We start from the raw sequence: 22982 nt of genomic DNA, 5'->3' as shown, positions 1-22982 counted from the left end.
GAGCTTCGAAAATGGCTCGGGATGGGAGATGGCCGTTCTTCTCGCGTGTCGTAGCTGTGGAATAAAGCGGTGTCGTTCTTATTAGTTTACGCGTGCATCAGAAGTGGGCGCGCACAGGTCCATGCGTTCTGCGGCATGCGTTGTGTTTTATGAGGGAAATATTTAGCCTGTCATTGACAACTACCACCTGACTATAAGATAGAGTTCGTGTGATATCCCTTGTGATAATATTTTTTGTTTCACGTATAGCAGATATCAACTTTTTGAATAGGCACGCGTCGCAGTAAACTTTGAAAATACGACGTAAACTGATACTCATGACTTCCCTTCATGCAGTCCTGCAATCATCTGTACTCGCTTTTCTTTCTCAAAATCCTTGTTGCTTACATAAACTTTCAATCAAAATTAACGGTCGTCGATGCTTGCGATATCAAGACGAAATCTGCCTGAGATTTTAACTTGGGTCGAAAACACATGAATTATGAAATGTTTTACGTAACAGCTAAGGCAGAACTGAATACTACCTCGCTACCTACAGCGCTGAGTCTCCTCCGAAGGGCTATGATAGGCAATAAGGATAAGGTGCCATGACGGGGTCATCCCACGAGATCGACACCCACGAGTCACACTGCCCACGAGTTCGACATTGAAAAAAAAAAGGTCCATGAGTCATACAGCCCACGAGTTCGATATTACAACACGAGGATCAATGTATCGGTCTCGTGGGCCTTGTTTACTTTTTTAGTGTTGAACTCGTGGGCTGTATGACTCATGGGTTGTATAACTCGTGGGCTGTATGGCTCATGGGCTGTATGAATTCGTGGGTGTCGAACTCATGACGCGCACCCGTCTTGACTAAGGACGGGCGCAAGTGCCTGCTGCATAACCGCTGCTGCCAGGGATTCGAACCGTGGAATCTAGGATTGATAGCCTGTGGTCTTATCAACTGAGCCGCAGTGATTACTATTAAAGAGGGAACGCATTTTATGACTGCGAGACTAACACAATAAAAGATGCTGTGTCACTCGTATGGTGGAGATCTCGTGTGGTATGGAATACAAACTTAGACGGTGACAATGATATGAAGTTACAATAATAAGAAAAAGTAATAATCGACCTTTCATACATCAGTGAACTATTTTGTTCTGTCTTCTTTTATTTGTGTGTATTTCCAACTATGTTACAACTTTATAACAAGTTTGTCCTCTCATTACATTGGGTATTGACCTTGTTTTCCTTTTTCCTTTTATATTTGTATCTTTCAGTTGCCAATCCACCGAACAATGCAAACAGAGAAAGTCCTGGGAGTCCAAGAGGCAAGATGGATGGCAAAAGTAAGTCACGTGATTGAAGACGCCTTGCACAGCACACAGGATTTATTAAGTCACGTGATATGAAGGCGCCTTGCACAGCACACAGAATTTATTAAGTCACGTGATACGAAGAAGCTTTCCACAACACACAGATATTAAGTCACGTGATATGAAAAAGCCTTGCACAAAACACGAGCTTTATTAAGTCACGTGATGTATAGAAGCCTTGCACAACACACAAAATTTATTCTGCGAAATGACTCTGACTGTAAGCCAGAATGTCTTCCGTGCATGAATTGATTAATAATAATGATAAGATGTTTGGTTCCGTCGACATTATAAAAGTAATGTAAAAATATATAAAAGAATAAATCAACGACTTTTCTAAAATTGATACTGTGGTTCATAGGTATGTTTGTTTGTTTTTTCTAAGATTGTGACAGATTGATTATCTCAGATCAGTTATCCAGCAAGCAACTTCAACTGCAGTGAACAGCTCCGTTTTGTATATATAGCGTGATTCAATCCCGAGGAACTGGATAATCATTTGCTTTTTCATGCATCACTCAGCAGTCAGATGAAATGTTTTGTGTATTAACTCATGCAAAATTGTCTGAGTCGGAAAATCGGGATCTAAGTATAAATATTGTATGTGAATGCGTATATAGACGTAAATCTTGCAGACACACTTTGCAACTACTCAAGGAGAAAACAACATCGGTGCACGTAATAAATTCGTCACGATGTTATCTTTACTTCCAAATGTTTTAAGTCAATGTCTCAAGACCTTAAAATTGGTATGCTGTATTGGTGCAGCGCTCCCCACACTTTCTTACTGCCACTGCCACTCACGAGAATTTTGCTCGTTGTCTCTGTCTCCTTGCTCTTCTTCTCAGAAACAGAGTACAGAATAATCAAGAAAACAGATGCAAAGCGAAAGCTCAAGCGACAGGAATCCCAATCCCTCGACGAGGAGTCCCTAGCCAGCATCGATCTCGAAATGGGCGAATCCATGCCCTCGGCTACGTCACCAGAGGGCGCTGTTATCGCAGCCCTGCGCCTGCGCAGTCTGGTTCTCAGGCTAGAGAAGGATGACGTGTCCAAGAAATACCTGAAGGACAACCTCGAGTATGCGGCGTCAGTCCTGGACGCGCTACGACAAGATGAACTGAGGTAAGCACCGATGAGATTACGTAATCCATCTCTTCCGCCCCCCCCCCCCTCTCTCTCTCTGCCTCTTTATCTGTCTCTATGTCTGTCTGTTTATCTATCTGTCTCTCCCTCTCTATTATATGTGTGTGTGTCTGTGTGTTTGTGTTTTATCAATCGTAAAAAAGCGACAATAACATGAGAATTAGGAGGAAAACGCGACCTCTCCACAGCAAAATTGTCACCATTTTGTTTCACTGATTTCACCCCATCCACATAAACCAACTAGCACACAATGTGAAACTACATTCCGAGTCATATACTATAGTCGTGTCACATACTCTTTTATAATATTGATATGTTTTGTAGAAACGTCCCGTACTCAAGGTTGACGTTACAAGTCACATACCAAGTCCTCTATTAAAAGGTTTAAATTTATCATACGCTTTCGCGATAGAAGTGTATTCAATTCAATTCAATTCATTTATTTTCATTCTTCTCTTTTTTTTTCCAACAGAACACAACACAGAATAAATCAGGAATACACAGACGTATACATTCAACTTTGCAAAGGATATCGAATGATGCAAACAAAGCTATATATATGCATGATTACTTACAAAAAAAAATACAAGGTTATGTTTCAGTTGAGAAAAAAAAAAGAATTGAGAGGTCCACTAAAAAGCAAGCTTGTAGATTGTGCACCACTCAAAGGAAAATCTAATGAAATACTTATTTACATATACTTAGCACAAATATAATCTAAGACAAGACGGAACAAAACAGGAGACACACATCAATAACATGACACGACTTGACAGAATGGATGAAAAAATGGAAGGAAAGATGGAAAAAAAAGAGAATGCCTAAACGCTGATTAAGGAAACGGAAGAGGGAATTGAAGAGGTGCTTCAAACAGCTGGTGGCTGCACACAGCCGTGCAAAGATTATGATGGCTATTTCATTATAATGAATTCAGAGAGTAATGATTGATTGATGGTTGGATGATGAACCCTGTGGTTGATGGGACTTAGCTAATGAAAACGAAACATCAGAGTGGGTTTAACAGAAAGGATTTCAACTTCCGCTTAAAAGAATACAAAGATGGAGCATTTTTTATTTCACAGCTTAATGAATTCCAGAATCTAGGGCCTGTGTATACAAATGTATTCTGAGCCAATAAAGGTCTCATATGGGGTAAATGAAACTCATTAGATTGCCTGGTGGGATAATTATGAAAAAACTGGTTCCGTGTAAACATTGAATTGAATATACAGGGAAGTGCATTTGCGTTGAAATTGAACATAAACTGACCAAGCTGAAAAAAATACAAATCTTTAATTTTTTAAATCTTATACTTAGTGAATAATGGATCTGTATGGGAACGTGGCGGGACGCCACAAATAACACAAAGTGCCCCTTTTTTGTGATAACAGTAGTCTATCTGATAAAGTTTGATGGGCGCTACCCCATGCTAAAAGTCCGTAATTAAGATAAGGTAAAATTACAGAAAAATACAACGTCAACAAAGAAGACCATGGAATATGAAACTTGAGTCTATTAATGATGCCAATATTACGTGAAAGTATTGTACTAATGTTAATAATATGTGGCCTCCATGAAAGTTTATCGTCCACTGTAATTCAGAGGAATTTTATGTGAGGTACACGTTCTAATTAAGTGTCATCAAAAATAATACCTTTGCGTAAAGCTTCTATGGAGCTTCTGTATTCTGTTCTACTGTGGCAAAAGAAAGCAAGTAACATCCAAAATATGCTCAACTTTTTTTTTAAAGGAAAATGTATTCGTCAGTAATGATTCAGTTTTGGGAAATTACCATAAAAGATTTTTTCCGAAAGGTGTGATTTCTGCTAACTGCGGGGAAAGCACAACGAGTGTGATATTGGTAACAGTGCCAACATATTGAGTAACATGTTGAACTATTGAAATTTGACACTTGCATCATTTTGTCAAAGTAAACCAGTATAGAAGCATAGATAGTGCTTTCTTTTTCTTTTTCTTTTTTTTTCCTCGTCAAAACGTCACGTAGGTAGTCATGGAAACAAGACAATGAGAGGAGCCTAGAAAAAAAGTAAATAATGGAATCTGTGATTGGAAAAAAATATGAGAGAAAAACACTTTGAACTTAACTAGTATAGTAACCAAAGCGAAGTTTTTTTTTTCGTTTTTTTTGAACGTTGGGTAAGGGATAGAATAAGCCTTGAATTATTGTTATTAAACAGAAGTCATCACTTTGTGAGAGCAGCCACCACAAGTTTGCAACCTGTACTTAACTACCCCACCCCCCCCCCCACCCACCCAACCACCCAGCAAGCTGTAAACCCAGAACGTCGTGACAGCTCGAAGACGACTCTTAATCGAACAGCTCCCAGCATCGATAAAGAATTGTAATAACAGAAGCCGTGTCGGTGGGGACGATAACATATACAAATCATCAATCATCAGCCATGTAATCATACTGGAAAAAAAAATAGCAGACAAGATGCCCGGGCGAACAGATATATACATCTGTTCCGCGGTTGTTAGATATGACTACGGACCATTTGATCGCAATGATAAAGGTCTTTTTCATAAACACTGCGTAAATTCCTCGTCACAGTCTTGAGCAGCTTTCAGTGTTTACTCATTACCTTTACTTCTCGGAGGCAAATCCAAACAGAGCGGCGGACAAGCTATTGAATACATGAAACATAGGTGTATACACAAGCAACATGGAATGATGGTCGTTAACTCTGATCAAAACTGACAATCGGGCGATATGGCGTGTAGCGATTTCTTTTGATCATGCAGCGTGATTTATTTCTATGAGCGACCAATCAAATACTGGAATTGAAGTGCACTTGATGTGTGTGGAGTATGCGTCCCTTCGCTCTGATGCAACTGTCCAGTCTATGTCGACAAGCGTGTCGTCCAAAAAATGATTTCTATGCATTAAAAAAAAAGGAAAAATTCCAATGAATTCAAATCTTCTCAGATACTTTTGGTTAAATCCAAAGGAAATATAAACTCAAGGCAGTGATGATTTGAAAGGTGATAAGAACATGTTAGCTTTATTTGTATATTTAAAAAAAAAAGATGAACAGAGATTACAATTCAATTCAATTCAATTCAATTCAATTCATGTATTTTTCATTCTTCTTTTTTTCCAATAAAATGTAACACATTGTCAAAGCTTACGTGTTTTTTTTTTCCTTCCTCGACATAATTACCATCATGAAACTTTTCCTTACATCGTACATCTCTCAAATGTTCTTTCTGAAACTCTACTGTACTCTACTGTAACAAAGCTTCAATTTCACACTTTTGGAGCCCCTTCCTTTAGGTGTGTGTGTGGGGGGGGGGGGGGTGGAGGGGGATGGAGGGGGGGGGGGTGAGGTGGTTAGGGGTTGAGAACAACTCAGATCCGGAGTTACAGGCGTACACTGTAAAAAATTTGTTTAGTTTCTAAACACCTAACTAAACACTTTTCTGTGACAGTTTAAAAACACTGCGACGCGTTTATATATTAAACATGTTTAGGAACTAAACACATGCTGTGTTTATTTTCTGCACACCCTAGGTGTTTATCACACACACATGTTTATGTTTTAAACGGTTCTGATGTTTAAAAACTAAACACCTGCTCTGTTTATAGCCTAAACACCAAACGTTTACACCATAATCACTCACAGTGTTTAAATACTAAACACCGCACAGTCACATAATCACCCACAATGTTTAAGATCTAAACACTGAACCAAAAAATAAACATGACGCACTGTTTACGATGTAAACACTGCGACATGTTTATTCGCTGTGACAGATTAAAAACACTGCGACATGTTTATTTGCCATTTGAGTGTTTATTCTCAGAACACATGTCTGATTTTTAGATCGATCACAAAATTGCATACACTAAACATGTGACATGTTTACATATTAAACATCGCAATTTCTCAGTGTTTATATGAGACATGTTTACACCTTATACATGCTGAGTGTTTATATGAGACATGTTTACACATCATACATGGTAATTTCCACGTGTTTATATGAGACATGATTACACATCATACTTTCATACATGCTAATTTCTACGTGTTTAAATGAGACATTACTCATCATGCATGTTAATTCCCATGTAATTATTAATGTAAAGTGGATTGTTTCCACTTTTGCATGGAATGAGATAAACGCATAACATTATATAGAATTTACCCAGTGATGTACCAAATCATCAGCACACTTACAACGCATAATACCAGGGAAGACCTGGGTTAGCTTTCACAAACATTTTGGCTACAAGAGTCAAAGGCACTTCTCTGAATGTAAGTTATCAAAACATCAGTCAAAGCTTGGGCAATATCTGATGAATAATAAGTTAAAATCCTTTAAAGGGGAAATCCAGTCCAATAAATAAGATAGTCTGATAAAAAAGAGTAAAATCTATAAGTTTAACAGTAAAAATTTGAATGAAATCGGATGAAAAATAAGGAAGTTATACAATTTTGAAGTTTTGCTAATTTCTGCAAAGCAGTTAAAAGTGGATATGAATATGCAAATGAGTGAGTTGACCATGTCATAACCTCACAATTTTCCATTGATCGTGCACAAAAAAAATGATGAAATTCAATGTTTATGTTAATGAAATGTGAAAGATTATGGTATTGCTGGTTGAATAACTTCAGAAAGTGATCAGTTAGATATATCAGGACTTGAGCCTCGGGAATAATTGCGTTTGGATGAAAAACTTTAAATTAAGTAAGTGGGGAATGACATGCCCCCGTTGCCATTTGCATATTCATAATTAACCATTCAAGAACTGTTTCCTCAAAAATTAGCGAAACTTCAAAATGTCATAACTTCCTTATTTTACATCCGATTTCGATCAAAATTTTACCAATGAACTCTTAATATTTTACTCTTTCTTATCAGACTAACTTGTATTTTCACTGGATATCCCCTTTAGATATTGCCATGTTTTGCTATACGACACCATACTGAGTTCAATGCAAGATACCTGGGAGTCACTGGCCTGTACAGGAAGACGTAAATGAAATTCTCTCCTATACAGACAGTAAAGTTTGTATATGCAGGAAATGGCACACAACTCATTTTGGAGAAAAAACAATATTGCATTTAACAATTACTTTTCAGTTACATGTAATTCTTGGCCTACTTTCAAGAATTGCCGTCTTTCTACTGTATTCAGCACTAATTCTTAGTATTGTAAAACAAACTAATAAACTTGTTGATTGTGAATTGCAACTCAACGCTTCGGAAGCTTGACATATATGTAACACCTCTAGGAACATAACTGCAGTCTGTGAACAAATTCAAGATTGCATCAATTATTGGCAAAGTACTTTGGGTACCCGAACCAGATTAGGCTCACGGCAAATTATACCATGCACAACACTACGGTCGTATTGGTACTGATCAGGGAGTATAGATGATGCACTCCATCATAAAGAGACCCCCCCCCCCAAAAAAAAAAAAAAACAAAAAAAAAACAAAAAAAAAAAAACAACAACAACAACAAAAAAACAATGTTTTCACTGTATTTAGCCTGTGGTGAACATCTGCACTCCCTGATCAGTACCAATAATGGAACTTAAATACATACATGATATTGTTCTTTTCACTGCGACGATCACTGAAAGTACATGTAGGCTAACAGTACTGTATGGATTTTTCACTTTTGCTATTTTGAGAGAAATATTAGAATGTTTATAGTGGATTTCAAAGGGTGAGTGAGAAAAAAAATTCTACAACTGTACCTTGCTAGAACCTTGGAGAAAGAAGTCAAACTCAATGGGTATACATGAATAGTCTATTAGAGTCTAATCAGTCTCATCATACTCCACATAATCATGGTATGGAGGGCTACTTTCAATCTCGACACAGCAGAATTTTTGGTAAATACAGGAGGATATGAACAAAGAAAAAAATAATGCATTGCAACTGGAGGCGGGAGGGTATGCAAGGCTGTCATGAACACGCAATGTGATCAGCAAGACTCCTCCCTTGTCAATTTGTCAGTCAGTTGCAAGACTCCTCCCTATTCTCCATACATGTTGTACTACATTTCTAATACCTCTCTCCATGTGACCGATTTCAAGAATATCTTAGAAAGAAAATATTAACTACCGAATACTGCATTTCCTATCAGGTCTACAAGAAAATTGCAAAGAATTCCGAACAAATACAACTACTGGCCTCTTATTTGCGTCCAATATCTGCTGATTGTATTAGGAAGCACCTGAGGGGAAAAAAATGAAATGGCAGATATTTTGATTTGATTTGTTTTGATTTCTATATTCCTTTTTGCACAAGAATATAACAGAAAGCCAATCGAACAAAGTTCTTGAGTAATATCTTAACAGTGAATTACAAGGACATTGGTTGATGAATAAAATAAAGTGAATAAAACTGTTTTTCTTAATATAGTGCAAAACGATTTCGAGCAAGTGTCTTTACATATTAGATAAAATTACAATTTTACGTACCAGCTGTTAAAAAAAGACAATTACACATATCTATGAGCAATGAGAATGCAGGTGACCATTATCGTAAGCACAGAGGACAATAGAAATGCTTTGTTTTGGATATCCCTGCCATTTCAAAACCAATTTTCATCAAATAAGCATTGAATTCCTCTTCGAATTATATAGGCCCCCTACCTTCACATTTCTTTAGAGGTTCGTCATTATGTAATACACACACGCATACACACACACGGAGAACTGAAGCCCTATCGCATACAAAACCCTATCATCCCCCATATGATTTACTTTATGCTAGTATACAGGTTTACATGCACACTGTCAGTGAAGAAAAAAAAAACAATAGAAAGGTTGCTCTAACAGGTGGGATGCCTCCTGATAGGTCTGTAGTCCATCATGACGATGTGAGACATCACATGGCTAGCGGGAAAAAGATTATTAATATTCAAAATTGTTATCCATGGTTCATTTCCTTCATATGGCATGTAGGCCTATAGATATACTGTATACATGTATCAGTATATCTTGCGATGTCCTTGTAATCCTCAGATGTTTGCACTTTTAGACGGGGTGTATAGTAAAGCGCATTCATCTTTCATTCTAATCCAGACAGGTTTGGCGTGATACCTGATCAATTCTTCCATGACGTACTGGTGCTGGTAAAAAGAAATGATTACACAAGGAAAACAAATCAGTTGGCTTTGCAATACAATGGACTTAACTGCTCCCATAGATTCTGAAAATGAATGGGTAGCAAAGAAGTTGACTGAATCCATAAGCAAGTTCAAATTTAAAGGAATGACAGAATCCCTTCGTCACATTAGCACTTAGTGTCTTGCGTCAGTTTTTACTTACTTTGCTGAATTTTCTGGACATAGTTCAAGTCTTTTTTGTTGTTGTTGCTTCTTTCTTATTCATCATCATTATCAAGCAGAGTTACGACCATTACTGTATCCTTTGTCTCTTGGGTGAAGATTTTCACACCTGTAATTTACACTTTCAACAATATTTGCAATAAATCAATTTTCCATATTTATTTTAGGTAATGGAATGGATTCGGGAGTCGGGAGTAGGTCCCCCCCCCCCAAAAAAAAAACAAAAAAAAAAACAAAGCAAAACAAAACAAAACAAAACAAAACAAACAGACAAACAAACAGAAGAACTTAAAGCATCTAAAATCTGCATTTTATAGAAAATCATTCACATGCCCTTCAAGTACATAATATTCATTGATTTGGCTCTACAATTCTGAGTACTTACTTGATTTCCACTTTCCACATGGGTAGTATACAGTGATGTACTAGACCTCCCCAGTTGATTTACTCTGCTGACTGCAGCATGCCTCGTTCTCTGCCAGCAGAGGTAATGTCTTGCAGAATTTATACAGTCGTCAGGACATCATCGTCACCCACTTTGGTGTCATCGGCATCCCTTTCCAAGACATCCTATTCTTGCGGGCTTTACATTCAATTTTCACCACCTGTTGAGTTATGAAGAATTTACAGGGAATACAACTGAATTTCACTCATAATAATAATAGTCACTAAACCATCGTCATTCACATGATAGATACTTCATAACTTCGTAAAAGATACAGTGAGTTTACCCGCTAGGCCTAGTTTACCCATAACTACGGTACTGGTAATCTGTAGAGTGTAGGCCTATTGTAACGTTAACAACACTAACACGTTACAGTTAGAGCGTTCCCCGTTCTATAAACGTTAACCGTTAGATTTAGAAATAGAAAACTAAAACAAACGAGCAAAATCTTTAAGGGCGTAGCCTATTTCTACGCCTACTACAGTTTTACATTAAACGAGGGCAATTTTGCAATAAATCTTGTTATTCACCGACTTAGCAGACTTAGCAGACTTACCGCTTTCATGCAGGCCGGCCAGGCTAGAACTTTATTGCTTCGACGCCATCTTAGCTAGATCCGCTCCTTGGCCTTTAGCTTTATGCAGTAACAGTCAGTGCAGTCGATCGAGTCGTAAGTAAGTACAGTGTACAAGTGTAGTGTGCCAAGCAACGAATGCGCACGTACTGTAAGCCTACGTACATCACGCTGTGCTAGGGCAGCACCAGCCAGCCAATCAGACAGATCCATCCGTACAGGTACGTACGCGCACATCTTCTTTCCCGCCAATTGTGCATTGATTATGGTCATAATATGCATAGCACGAGTGTGTGCTAGAAGCGCACGCACAGAGCACCACTGCGTGCGTTGTGGCCGCGGCCGTCATGTCCCATGCGCTGCTGACTTGTAGAGTACGAGTATCACAGTGTTTATGTTAAACATGTGCGGTGTTTAGAACGTGTTTACGAGGCGTTCTAAATGTAAACGCGTCTGTTTACCCTGACAGTAGAAGTGTTTAGGCCTAACCAACAAACATTTGGGTAATGCCCTAAACCATGAACGAAATCAAAGGCAATTCCCTTTTTTTTTTTCTAGCAGTTAAAATATAGGACTGTACATGCGAAACCAAAATATAAATTTATTACAGTTGTGTTACATATTTTTAGGTTATCCTTTTTCCTTATTGATTAGGCATTTCCATGAAAGGCCTAAAACATGAATTATTTCATAGTGCATCTTGAAGTCGTAACAGTTTCCACTTTCTCGTGATAAAAGGAAACTAGAAATTGCAATTTACACACCATTTCCAACACTTTTACATATATATGGACATATTGAGATTAACATAGCGTGACCAGACTAAACACTCCAACTAAACACTCCAAGCTAAACACTTTAACTCTCAATACTTTAAACGTGCTATACACACCGGGTGTTTAGATGTTAAACAAAGTGTTTATATTTTTAATACTGTGTTTAGTTCATAAACATGTCGCATGTCGCATTTTTTACAGTGTACTTGTAGTGATGACGAGTGCTCAACACACGGGATCCGCTATTGATTATCGGACTAGCCTGATCAATATTCTCCGCCGGTTTCGTGTTGACAGAAAAAGGCCGCTCAATCTTCAGAATGTAGGTCGAACATGCGGGTACCTTAAGTTGGTTAGAGCTACACCCATTGTTTCATCAAATGAAAAAGCCATTGACCCCATTTTGTTTGTTTATTTGTTGCTTGCTTGCTTGCTTGCCTGTTGATATTTTATTTCTCCCTGTGGAAAGTCATCCTCAAAACCTTCTACCCCTTTTAGACTTCGTACGACTACTGTTCATCGATTAAATAACATCATGCACTTCATTCGTTCTCAGCGTTGTCTTTTTTTTTTATTCCCTATCTTCTCGCTGCTCTCTTTTTTATTTAAAGATACTCTTGGTAGAGTTCCTGGCTACAATGAAGGACTCGCCTACAGTGTTTCTAACTTCTTGAGATAAAACTTTACTTATGAAAAAAATTGAACACGGAATAAGAGGAAATAGATTTGCTTAGATACATGATAAAAAAACACGAAGTTTTACGTGACATTCAAAGTCATAATTCAAATCAAGCCACTATGACGTCCTACTTCCTTTTTTTTTTCTAAAATCGTGATAGGATAAATCGTCCGTGTGCAACGTTGAAATTAAAAGAAAACAATCAGTCTAATAACATGAAGATACAAAAAAAGACATGCGCTCTAATTTGTCTCTGGCTTCCAACCATTTCAGATTTAACTCGCGTTTAAACTCCTGTTTCAGGAAATTCCCTAAACGCGTAACAAAATATCTTGATGTTGGTCGAATTCTTCAAGAATAATATTGTATTGTCTGGACGTGGGCAAGTAAACGAAATAACAAGAATGAAATGAAATTAATCTCACAAATTGACATCATTATCCAACTAAACAAATTTGCTCGCAGCCATCATAAGTTCGAACCGGAGGGCGAAGCAATAAAACTGATTACTCTCTGATGAATTAACAACCTAGAAATAGGTTAATGTCTAACACCACCTTGCGGAACAAACTTACACAATTCACAGCTGCACCTGTACATCAGACTTGTTAGTATCTACAAATCTACAATTGAGAATCAGTGCCTTAAGCTCATCAAACTCGTAAACGTCGTTTTTGGTGCCTAGATGGATAGAAAACTAGGGTTTCAACTCCCAGAAGCATGTACATTTTTCACTGTCCATTTTTCTTCTTCCATGCCAGGGACATTGGACAGTGTGTATAATGCTATGGGATTTTCTTTGTCAATTGACACTAAAATCACACAAAGGATTCATCTCTAACATATATAATGTACACAATATTGCCCATAATACGACACATTGCATAGATGATAGCATGCGTGCATCATTTATGCTTGTAGTCTTGAAGTCTATCCGTACAACTTGATAATTCGCCTCTTTTTCTTTTCTGTTCATCAGAAAACGACAGCGTGTAGCAAATTTACCACACCACAAGAGAATGCATAGAAAATACTATTCTTGAGTACGAACCATGCGCATGCCAGTTGTAAAAGTCACTGTTCCAATCAACAAAGTCACAAAATTTGTTTATCTTTGGATTCGCACGAAAGGATAGTTACGCCTACAAATATACACACACGCACACACACGCACACACACACACACACACACACATACACACGCATACACGCGCACGCTAATCAAGTACGTACATGCATCCTCGGTAGGGTATTTGCGATGGCAAATAGTTTGTAATGGCAAGAATGCAGTGTGTGTTGCGAGAGAGAACCTTTTTACTCTAAATTATTCCTCGCGAGACAGAAGCTGCCAAAACACGCTACATAACCTCATATCCTCAGAGAACGTAGAGACAGTCACTTTTCTAGAGTTTTGTACGGAGACTCCTTTGATTTCTCGCCATATTAGCCGGGAGTCTGTCCTTTTCCGCACCTAAAGGAAATAAATTATGCAGGAGATTCGTAAATGACGCCCTTTTTCACTTCGCGCCGCCAGCAGGAAACGCTTACGGCGATTTGCGCACATGGGACTGAATGAAGAAAGAGTGGGCGAGCCAAAAGGCGTGCTCAGAAAGCTGGGCTATTAAATTCTTAAAACGATGAATCTCCCATGTCTGGGCTATTACCATCACACGGCATTAATCCTAAGCACCATCCTGCAACTGTGTCAAAAGCAAAAGAAAAAAAAAAACATGCCAAAGCAAAATAATCACAAGTTGAAGCTCTTTTTAGGAATTTGCTGGCCACAATTGTAGTGTCAATGTACACTAGTCAATGCAATTCAGTGTAATTCAGAATGCAACTTTATTGATTCATATGACGTATGACAATGCAATATTGTAGCAGACTTCTTGCTCATAAAGCACTGCATTTCTTGTTGATGTATAAATATGACGCATGCATCGTTGCGTAGTAATGGGTGATTTCTTCACTATATTTCTAGTTTTACACACTTTTTTCATCGTTTACATAATAAATCCGTATAATCAGGCGAAAAAAGGGTGCCAATTTTGTTGAAAAAAAAATACTTGACAATTTTCTTCTCAAATTGTCCCATCGTATGTTGTGCCATACTTTGACAGGAAAGCGTGCACAAACACACACACACATAAAACACAAGAAAATAAATATATGACGTACGTTTTTGGGAGAGTAGGAGCAAGCTTTCGTTTTCCGATTTGTGAGTCATCCGCTTGTATGAAGATTTGATTTGATTTAAGTACCACAAAATACCTTAAAGAGATTGAATTATGATAGAGAAGGGAGACTTTGTAAATAGCTCTGATCTTATTTTTTTTTCAATATCCTTAAGGTAGGTTCCGGTTTTTTTTTTATGGGGATAACTGTTAAGCCTAACATTGGAAAGTGAATAAGATAATAGGAATGGGATATACAAGCAAACAAGCAAACAGAAGAAATGTCTTAGGTTTCGCGTGGCAGAATTCCTGTCGTCTTTTGCCTGATGCAAAAGTGGTCACCGATGTGTGGCACCCTTAAACAATAAAAATGACAGATAGTTGAAATTCGAGCGAGCCATTGAAAAGTTTTGAAAACCCCCAATGGAGTATTCGTTTCCCCGTCCCGGTTGTGAAAATCTCGCGGTGTCCGCGAGAAACGGACTGCGAGAGTCCCGCGCTTTAAAGCAGGCGTAATTCAATTCATGCGCGCGACCGTTATTGATTTTTGGATCGCTCGCGATTGTCTGCTCGAAATGAAGCACGTGCCCTCCAGCTTCAGTTACGACGGAGACAAAGACGGAATGTTTGTAAATAGGAACGAAATCAACACTTGAGCTCATAGCTCGAGAAGAATGTGTTAGATTTCCTTGTTTGTTGCTTTCATTTGCATACACGAACATACTGTTATCTGCTGTTAGCTAATTCTCCGCCATCTTCACTGCTTTTGAAACTGTCCGTAATTTTCAAAGCAGCAAATTTTCATGATTTCTTTTCTTCTCTTATCTTTTTTTTAGCTTTGTGGTTGATTGTATGTTTGGAGTTATGACGAAAATAAGTGTGTTTAATCCATCAACTATCGTGACTTTAGCGAATCACTCAAACTTATTGTGGCACGAGTAAATACATTGGACTGAGACGAGTAATGGGGGGGGGGTGTTATGATACAGAAATATATGAAACTTGTTGCCGAAAAAAGGCATGCACATGTAATCACTCACACACATACTCAACGTGCTGAAAGTCACAATTCGTACAAATACATAGTGAATGCACGTGGCACAATGCATAGACACATATGAAGACACACACGCTCACTGTCATGATTTCAGAAAGAATCTAATGATCGTGGGAACCCAGAAATAATATCACCAGGGTCGTGCTATCCCCTGCTCGAACTCGGCGTTTTCTATTTGTTGCAAAGTGCTGAGATATTTTTATGATAATCATGTTGTTTTTCTCTGGCAGGATATCGCTGCGAACTCTATACTTGTTTTGCCCCTTTAAGCGAACACCGACTCACTGCACGCAAAGAAAAGGTATAAATGTCCTAAACGAAGAAATTGTACCTTTCGGCAGTGTGTATTTTTGACACCAATTTGATCAACAGCTCTAACCAAGACATTCACGTGTAAAAGGCAAATGAGTCTTTTTTTTCTAAGTCAATTTAAAACAGGTTGACGTATAGGAATTAAACTACGTAAAACAAAATACGACCGCATAGGCCTACACTGTATTAGTGCTTAGTAAATCCCCATGATATTCATAGTAGTAGTAGCAGAAGTAGTAATAGCAGCAGCAGCAATAATACACTCCTAAGGTAGATAGGTTGAACTCTGCACCTTAATTAAACACTGCCACACTGGGAACACCTTTACGGGCGCAACTTTGCACCTTTCAGACCAGTCTTACAATGGGCACCTTAAAAGGTGCAGCGTTGCACCTTTTTGGTCTGAAGGTGCAAAGATGCACCCGTAAAAGCGCTCCCAGTGTGACAACGGTAAAGGCGCAAAGTTAAACCTATCTTTCTTAACGTGTATGGTAGCAGTGTAGTAGTAGTAGCAGTAGCAGTAGTAGTAGTAGTAGTAGTCTAGTATCAGCAGCGATACTAGAGAAGTACTGAAACTGATGCCGTATTTGGTTGAAGCAGCAAAGCAGTTGCATCCACAGACTTTAATCAGTGTTCTCTTTCTGTTGTCATTTTCATTTTGACTGCGACAGGTATCATCTCCACGAAGACGACGACGACCTCTCGGAGGTGACGTCCGACGAGGTGCCCGAGCAGGTGCGGCACTGGTTGACTTCGACGTTCAGCCGGCAGTCGACAAAGTCACGGCTGGGCGACGAGAAACCGAGATTCCGTAGCATCGTACAGGCTCTGAGGACAGGCCTATTCATAGATCGGTAAGGACTCATGTTACATCATCAACCCTCTGCGTGTCTGTACATAATCCTGTCTGCCCAAGAGTCATGGTCCCCCTATTCTAATTGCCGCCGCACGCACCGGCTGGCCGTCAAAGGGTTAACGTCTCATTCGTCCTTGTCTCGTAACTTACCTGTTAAAACAAACCTGCCAAGATTTACAACTTACAAGATGTCAGTCCTTGGACGACAGCATGAATTCAGTCCGTGACAATTAGTTCACAGAATTTTTCTTTTTCCAATGAAGTGTATACAAAGATCCGTTGACAGCGTGCACGCCATCACATGCAATCTACCAAGCTGCTCTCACTGTACACGTGTCTTTCATGTGACTTGCAGTTTCAACGGAAACACACCTGCAAATTTGCAGGCGACAAGTTTCCCCAATTTACTGTTTGGTAAGATACAATGTTAGTCACCTTTCGTTATCCATTGGCAACCATATGATATAGAAACGTGGAAAGCATCAACTTTTATCTGACAATCCTTTTATATTTCTGTCAGCTTTAGAGATAACCATTTTTTGGTCATTTTCCTCCTCCTCCCCCCCCCCCCCAAAAAAAAAAAAATCATCCAAAAATACAGATGAAAAAATGAATGAATAATCAAAAATGAATAAGTAGTTTCTATTTTTATTTTATTTTATTTTTTTTTTTTGCTATTGATCCGTCCTGTAGCAAGGTATTCAGATTGGGGAAAGACCTTAAATTAACATCAATGTTGTACCAGAACGACGGATTGAATTTTGGCTGTTTCTGTTTTGGGTGATAGATCGACGATCTAAATAGTGTCTTAATTTCGCAATAAGATACATGTATTGCAGTCCTTTTGGAGACCATTGCAAATAAGAACTTACCGTGTAAATCACGCTGGTGAGATAACATACACTTGTTCCTGCTTGGTAATGTTACGATATGTGCTCATCATTGCTCATGTAGATTCAAACTTGCCATTTCAACGGATGGGGGGGGGGGGGGGGGGGGGCAGATAAAAGAAACATTTTCCCGACCGCGTGCCGACTGCCCTTCAGAGTATACATAACAGCGGTCAATAACCAGAATGTGATCTGTAGAGGCGCACGCGTGTAGATCTATTTCTAGTATGTAGGAAGCGAAGGATCATACCACACGACATGCGGTATTTCCCGCAACGGCGTTCTTCGAGCACTAAGTGAGCTTTGAAAGCCGATACTTTCCTTGAAAGCCGATTTCCCCCTCTTCTTTTTGTCACGTGCGCCATTCGTCAATCCACCTTGCATAAAAAAAAAAAAAACCCGACGGTCCCGCACAAATGTTTTTTACTCTGTCAAAACACACTTGCAATATTGCCAGCGATCTGCGATATCTAAAAATATCTCAGTCATGGCCATTTCTGTTATTAGTGCAATGTTGTTACACGCTCAAAGAATACGTGCGCGTGACATTTGCGATCCGCGGATTTAATAAATCCGACGAAAATAAATTGTTCGTTTGTCCGTCAGCCAACATTCACTGCACACTGGCTCATCAATTATCGTTACGCTTGATTGCAGGCGTAGCACATCCATTGCGCATGCGCACGCAATATGGCATGTATAGGGTATTTGGAAAAGTTAAAACGTTGTTCCGAGGTATTTGTTTCTTAATGAAAGTTTATCCGTAATGAAAAGTGCATTTTTATAGCTGAAAATATTAATAAAAAGCTTTCGATAAAAATGGTGAGCTCAGTCACCATGGTCACAGTAAATGTTCACTTTGTAATAGAATGCAAGTCCTGCAGAAATATCAAAAGGCATTTACATAATGCTTGTCCAACATTTCTTGTTTGAGTAATATAAACGCTTCATTCTTTAATCATATATTTAGTTGCGATGGTCACTTCGTGTAAGTATCTATTATTTTTCTTTTCGTTCATTTTTGTCAATATTGTGGTGCTTAGTATAATTCTGTAATGAAATCTTCACAGAAATTGTTAGCAGTGGTAAGGGACATTGAATGTCTGATAAATTTTATCAGACCTATTATCATTATGAAAAAGGTGACACCTAAAAGTTTATAGTAAGATTACTCTCGAGTAATTGCTCAGTGAGAAATGTTCATTGTGTGTCATCTAAACGAGATGTTTAGATATTGCCGTAGCTTGTTAAATATCTGTATAATGATGTTTTTATGGATTGGAAAACTTCAAGCGTAAAACGGCTTTGAAAGTACTGTTTTCACTATCAAAATATCTACGAATAAATATCACCGCACCATCAATAAACCACTCATCAAACTGTTTAATTCAAAAACAATACTTTCTCCGAAAAGAAAATAATAAAATGAGTGTAGAAAATCCAGTTGCTCATAGATTTTATCCTTTTTTTTTAGCATTTATCGAACGTGTTCAGCAGCAACATTTTATTTCTCAAAGCTTAATATGTTACGCAATATTTGAGATACCGGCTGCATATTATAGTATACTGTTGCAGCTCATATTCGTTTAACTGGAAATACAGCTAAACAGGTGTTTTATATTTGGTGATTGTCTTGTGTATTGGTGCCATGGCGGATGTTTTCCTGGGTCGTATTTCTCCCTCATTTTTCTATCTTGCCTTGTTTTTTTCAGAATGTTTCGGAGGACGTCTGCCACGGCAGGTACTGTTTTACCGGCAAGGGTCATCCAATTATTCAAGGTTAGTTTTGTTGTTTGTTTGTTTGTTCGTCTTCATCTTTTTATTTATTCATATGTCTATTTACTTATTCATTAATAGGTTTATTCAGTTTCTCTGTTTGTCGGCGTGTGCGCATTGTTTGTCAGATGGAACTTGCGTATTTAAGAAGCAAATTCGTCGACACCAGACGCCGTAAACGGAAAAGCGTTTATAGCGTCACGTCTAATGTTAGCCCGTCGAGTGATGTCAAACTATTGTTTGCGCTTTGAGGGTTTTTTTTTCCTCTTTCTCTGTATGATTATGTATGTGCATGTGTGTGTGTGTGTGTGTGTGTGTGTATGTGTGTGTGACGATCTATGCTTACAGCTTTATTTTCAAATGAAATTTTATATCTGAAGGTCAGAAAGTAAAAAAAAAAAAAATGTGCGCCCATCATCCATGCCATCTGAAGTCAAAACGTCACTCCATTATGAGTAGTACATTTCACTGGAACCGATGTGGAATAAGGCATATTCGGGCGCTTTGTAAAGTATAGACGAACGCACATGCGCGCTCGTATACTGACAAACCATACTTTTCCCAGACACGAGTTTCCGATTGTCCTGTGTAGGACAATTATTATTGAGGATTAGTTGAAGTGGGCCTAGGTATGGGATATTCGCCAATTATGTGACGTCGCGTTATTCTGCCATAGTTTGTTTTGTTTTTTAAACAGAGCCACGTCGCTTCGCTTTAAATGATAAAGCTTTGAAGCTTATAAGGAGATGGTTAGAATGATCGTAAGGATGTGTCAATATATTTTTCTTTTCCTTGGTGTTATCTGACTATTCGGCCTGCAACATGGCACAAATGTCTTGCTACTCTTCACCTAGAATGCGCTCTGTCATCTGTAAACAATGATAACAATAGATATGATACTCACACTAATGCTAGTACTAATATTAATACTTATAAATACAACTAATGCTACTACTACTGCTATTGCTACTACTAGTGTATAACCACTACTACTACTACTAATAATAATAGTGATAATTATAATGATAATTATGATAATGAAAAACGATAGCAAAAATGATAATTATGATAATGAAAAACGATAGCAAAAATGATAATAATAACCGGAAGTATAATGATACTATTTCCAATACTAACACTTATACTGATATATGTACTAATACTAATACTAATACTAATACTAATACTAATACTAATACTAATACTAATACTAATACTAATACTAATACTCACACTAATACTTACACTCATACTCATACTCATACTCATACTCATAATCATAATCATACTAATACTAATACTAATACTAATACCAATACTTATACTAATACTAATCATACTCATACTAATACTAATACTTTTACTAATACTAATATATACTCATACTAATACTGATACTAATACTTATACTAATACTAATACTAATACTCATAATCATACTTATACTAATACTTATACTAATACTAATACTAAAACTAATGCTAATACTCATAATCATACTCATACTAATACTAATACTCGTACTCGTACTCGTACTCATACTAATAATGATGATAGTAATAATGGCAATGATATTGATGATGATCATGGAAATGATAATGATGTGATGTTAATAATAATCTTCAAATGCTGGAGTGTTTTTAATGTTTTTGGACACGTGTGACTTCTTGCCCATATAAATCAGACCGGTAATATGTAAAAACCGCCTTGGCAATAAACAAGTAAACAAAACAAACTAAACAGAGAGACGTTAAATCATAGTACGCGTGCGCGAAGAGAATTCTAAATCCATCTGGTTTTGGAGCAAAAAGTCAATTGTTTTCCCTTACAATGATATTAGATGAGCAGGATAGGTACCTTCACACTCGAAAACACAATCAATAAGATCTCCAGTGTGTTGGAAAGACCTGTGACACGTTTAAAACCTCTCTCTCTCTCTCTCTCTCTCTCTCTCTCTCTCTCTCTCTCTCTCCATCTATCTCTATCTATCTATCTATCCATCTCTCCCTCTCTCGCGATAGGCAGAACATATATCATGTTACTCTAGAGTGTTTTTGCATGAAGAACATCAACCACTTTGAGTCTAACATGATAGGGAGCAAGGTCTTGATGGGATAACATCACTCTCACCCACTTCCCCAGTATAGTCCTGCACATGCAGAAATTCCCCCCCCCCCCTACTCACACGGTCAGCACCATGTAGGCCTATACTGTAATGCATTTTACAGAGTATCCGGTAATTTCAAATTCGAATGCTGTGTTTTAACCTTGGTAAAAAGACTTTATGTTGGTAAAACGGTTGACCTTTGAAATATTCATCTAGAGCCCCAGTTGGAGTAGTATTCTGAAATAAAAGTGATCTGAATGCAGTGTTCGTCGATCTGACGGGTAACTTTCATCGCCAACGATCTTCTGTAATTAATTACAATGCAAAACGAATTAACTCCATTCTTGTCAATTTGAGATATTTGCGATAAAAACTTTTTACAAAAATCAAGAAAGATAATGAGAAAATATGGCACATTTTTCGTCATAACTTCAAGAGTATTCCTTGTTACGCAACAAGTGAAGTATCATTTATTATTTATTTTGCTCTATCTGATGGTGGACTCACTTATTAAGGTTTAAAATGGCGCATAACCCTTATTGCAGTCAAACTTTTTAATTCTATACGACCATGCATGATTTTGAATTCACCGCCTCATCCCCCACCCCGACACACAGACACACACACACACACACACACACACACACACACACACAAACAAACAGACAAACAAAGCACACAAACTCCACATACTAGTTCTGCGTTTTTCGTTTGTTTAATTTTACGGACATACATTGACGTAATGTCGGTCGTACAACTTTATATTAGCTAAACTCTGAATAATCGTAAACAATACTGCACCTATACAACTTTACTTCATACCAAGCTGTTGCATTCATCTTCAGTGCAGCAGCTACATTCATCATTTTTCCTTCCCCATCCTAAAGCCCCCCCCCCCCCCCCCTCCCTCCCCCTTTCCCCATCATCTCAGTAAGATGAACATCTCGGCTCACGGTAACGTCCAAAGACTTTCGCTTCGTCAGGGGTATCTTGCTCGTCTCATCTCCGCCTCGTATGCAAGTCCGCATTACGGTATTCCTATCCATTCCGTAAGTGCGTGCATAATGCATTCCCATTGCAAAAACAACACCCCTGTAGCAATCGTTACCGAAATTAGCTCCTAGTCTAAGAAATCGAGACCCTGTGTTGCCGTCATTAGATACTGCCGTGCGAGCAAGGACGTGTAATTTCCGTGACGCGATCACCCCTTGGTCTACGCTTGAAAAGGGATTGCTCGTAGGTTTCCTCTATAGATCGTTTCTACCACGTCATGTGAAGGTAAAAACGAGTGGTAAGAGCAAGCATATGATGGGTTTGGAATTGAAGACTAATTGGTTACCACCGCGCAACACTCCTCTGATATGCATTTATGCCATTACCGAGCGCATAACTGCTTGTGTTCATGCCTTACATTTGGCGCTAGTAACCCGTAATGAAATCACCACGTATATGATCCCTACGAAGTGAAGATATTGAACAAACACTTCCAGCTA

General features: G+C 38.2%; 1 protein-coding gene across 1 annotated transcript in view; it reads left to right on the top strand.

The window, feature by feature from the left end:
• The first annotated feature begins 1270 nt into the window (after positions 1–1270).
• The window catches only part of LOC139728372 (dual specificity calcium/calmodulin-dependent 3',5'-cyclic nucleotide phosphodiesterase 1A-like), a 79991-nt gene continuing 58279 nt past the window's right edge, over positions 1271–22982 (top strand). Inside the window, exons 1-4 of the mRNA XM_071639318.1 lie at positions 1271–1334; positions 2210–2486; positions 16532–16714; positions 19319–19385. Of these exons, the coding sequence (XP_071495419.1) occupies positions 1322–1334; positions 2210–2486; positions 16532–16714; positions 19319–19385 (540 nt within the window). The 5' untranslated portion in view covers positions 1271–1321. The remainder of the gene's footprint in view (positions 1335–2209; positions 2487–16531; positions 16715–19318; positions 19386–22982) is intronic.

This window comes from Diadema antillarum, unplaced genomic scaffold (genome assembly GCF_040938485.1).
Source record: "Diadema antillarum isolate AM-2024a unplaced genomic scaffold, OU_Dant_1.0 scf00000019, whole genome shotgun sequence".
Lineage (NCBI taxonomy): Eukaryota > Metazoa > Echinodermata > Echinoidea > Diadematoida > Diadematidae > Diadema > Diadema antillarum.
The sequence above is the reverse complement of the archived record's forward strand: the minus strand, read 5'-3'. Positions and strand labels throughout refer to the sequence as shown.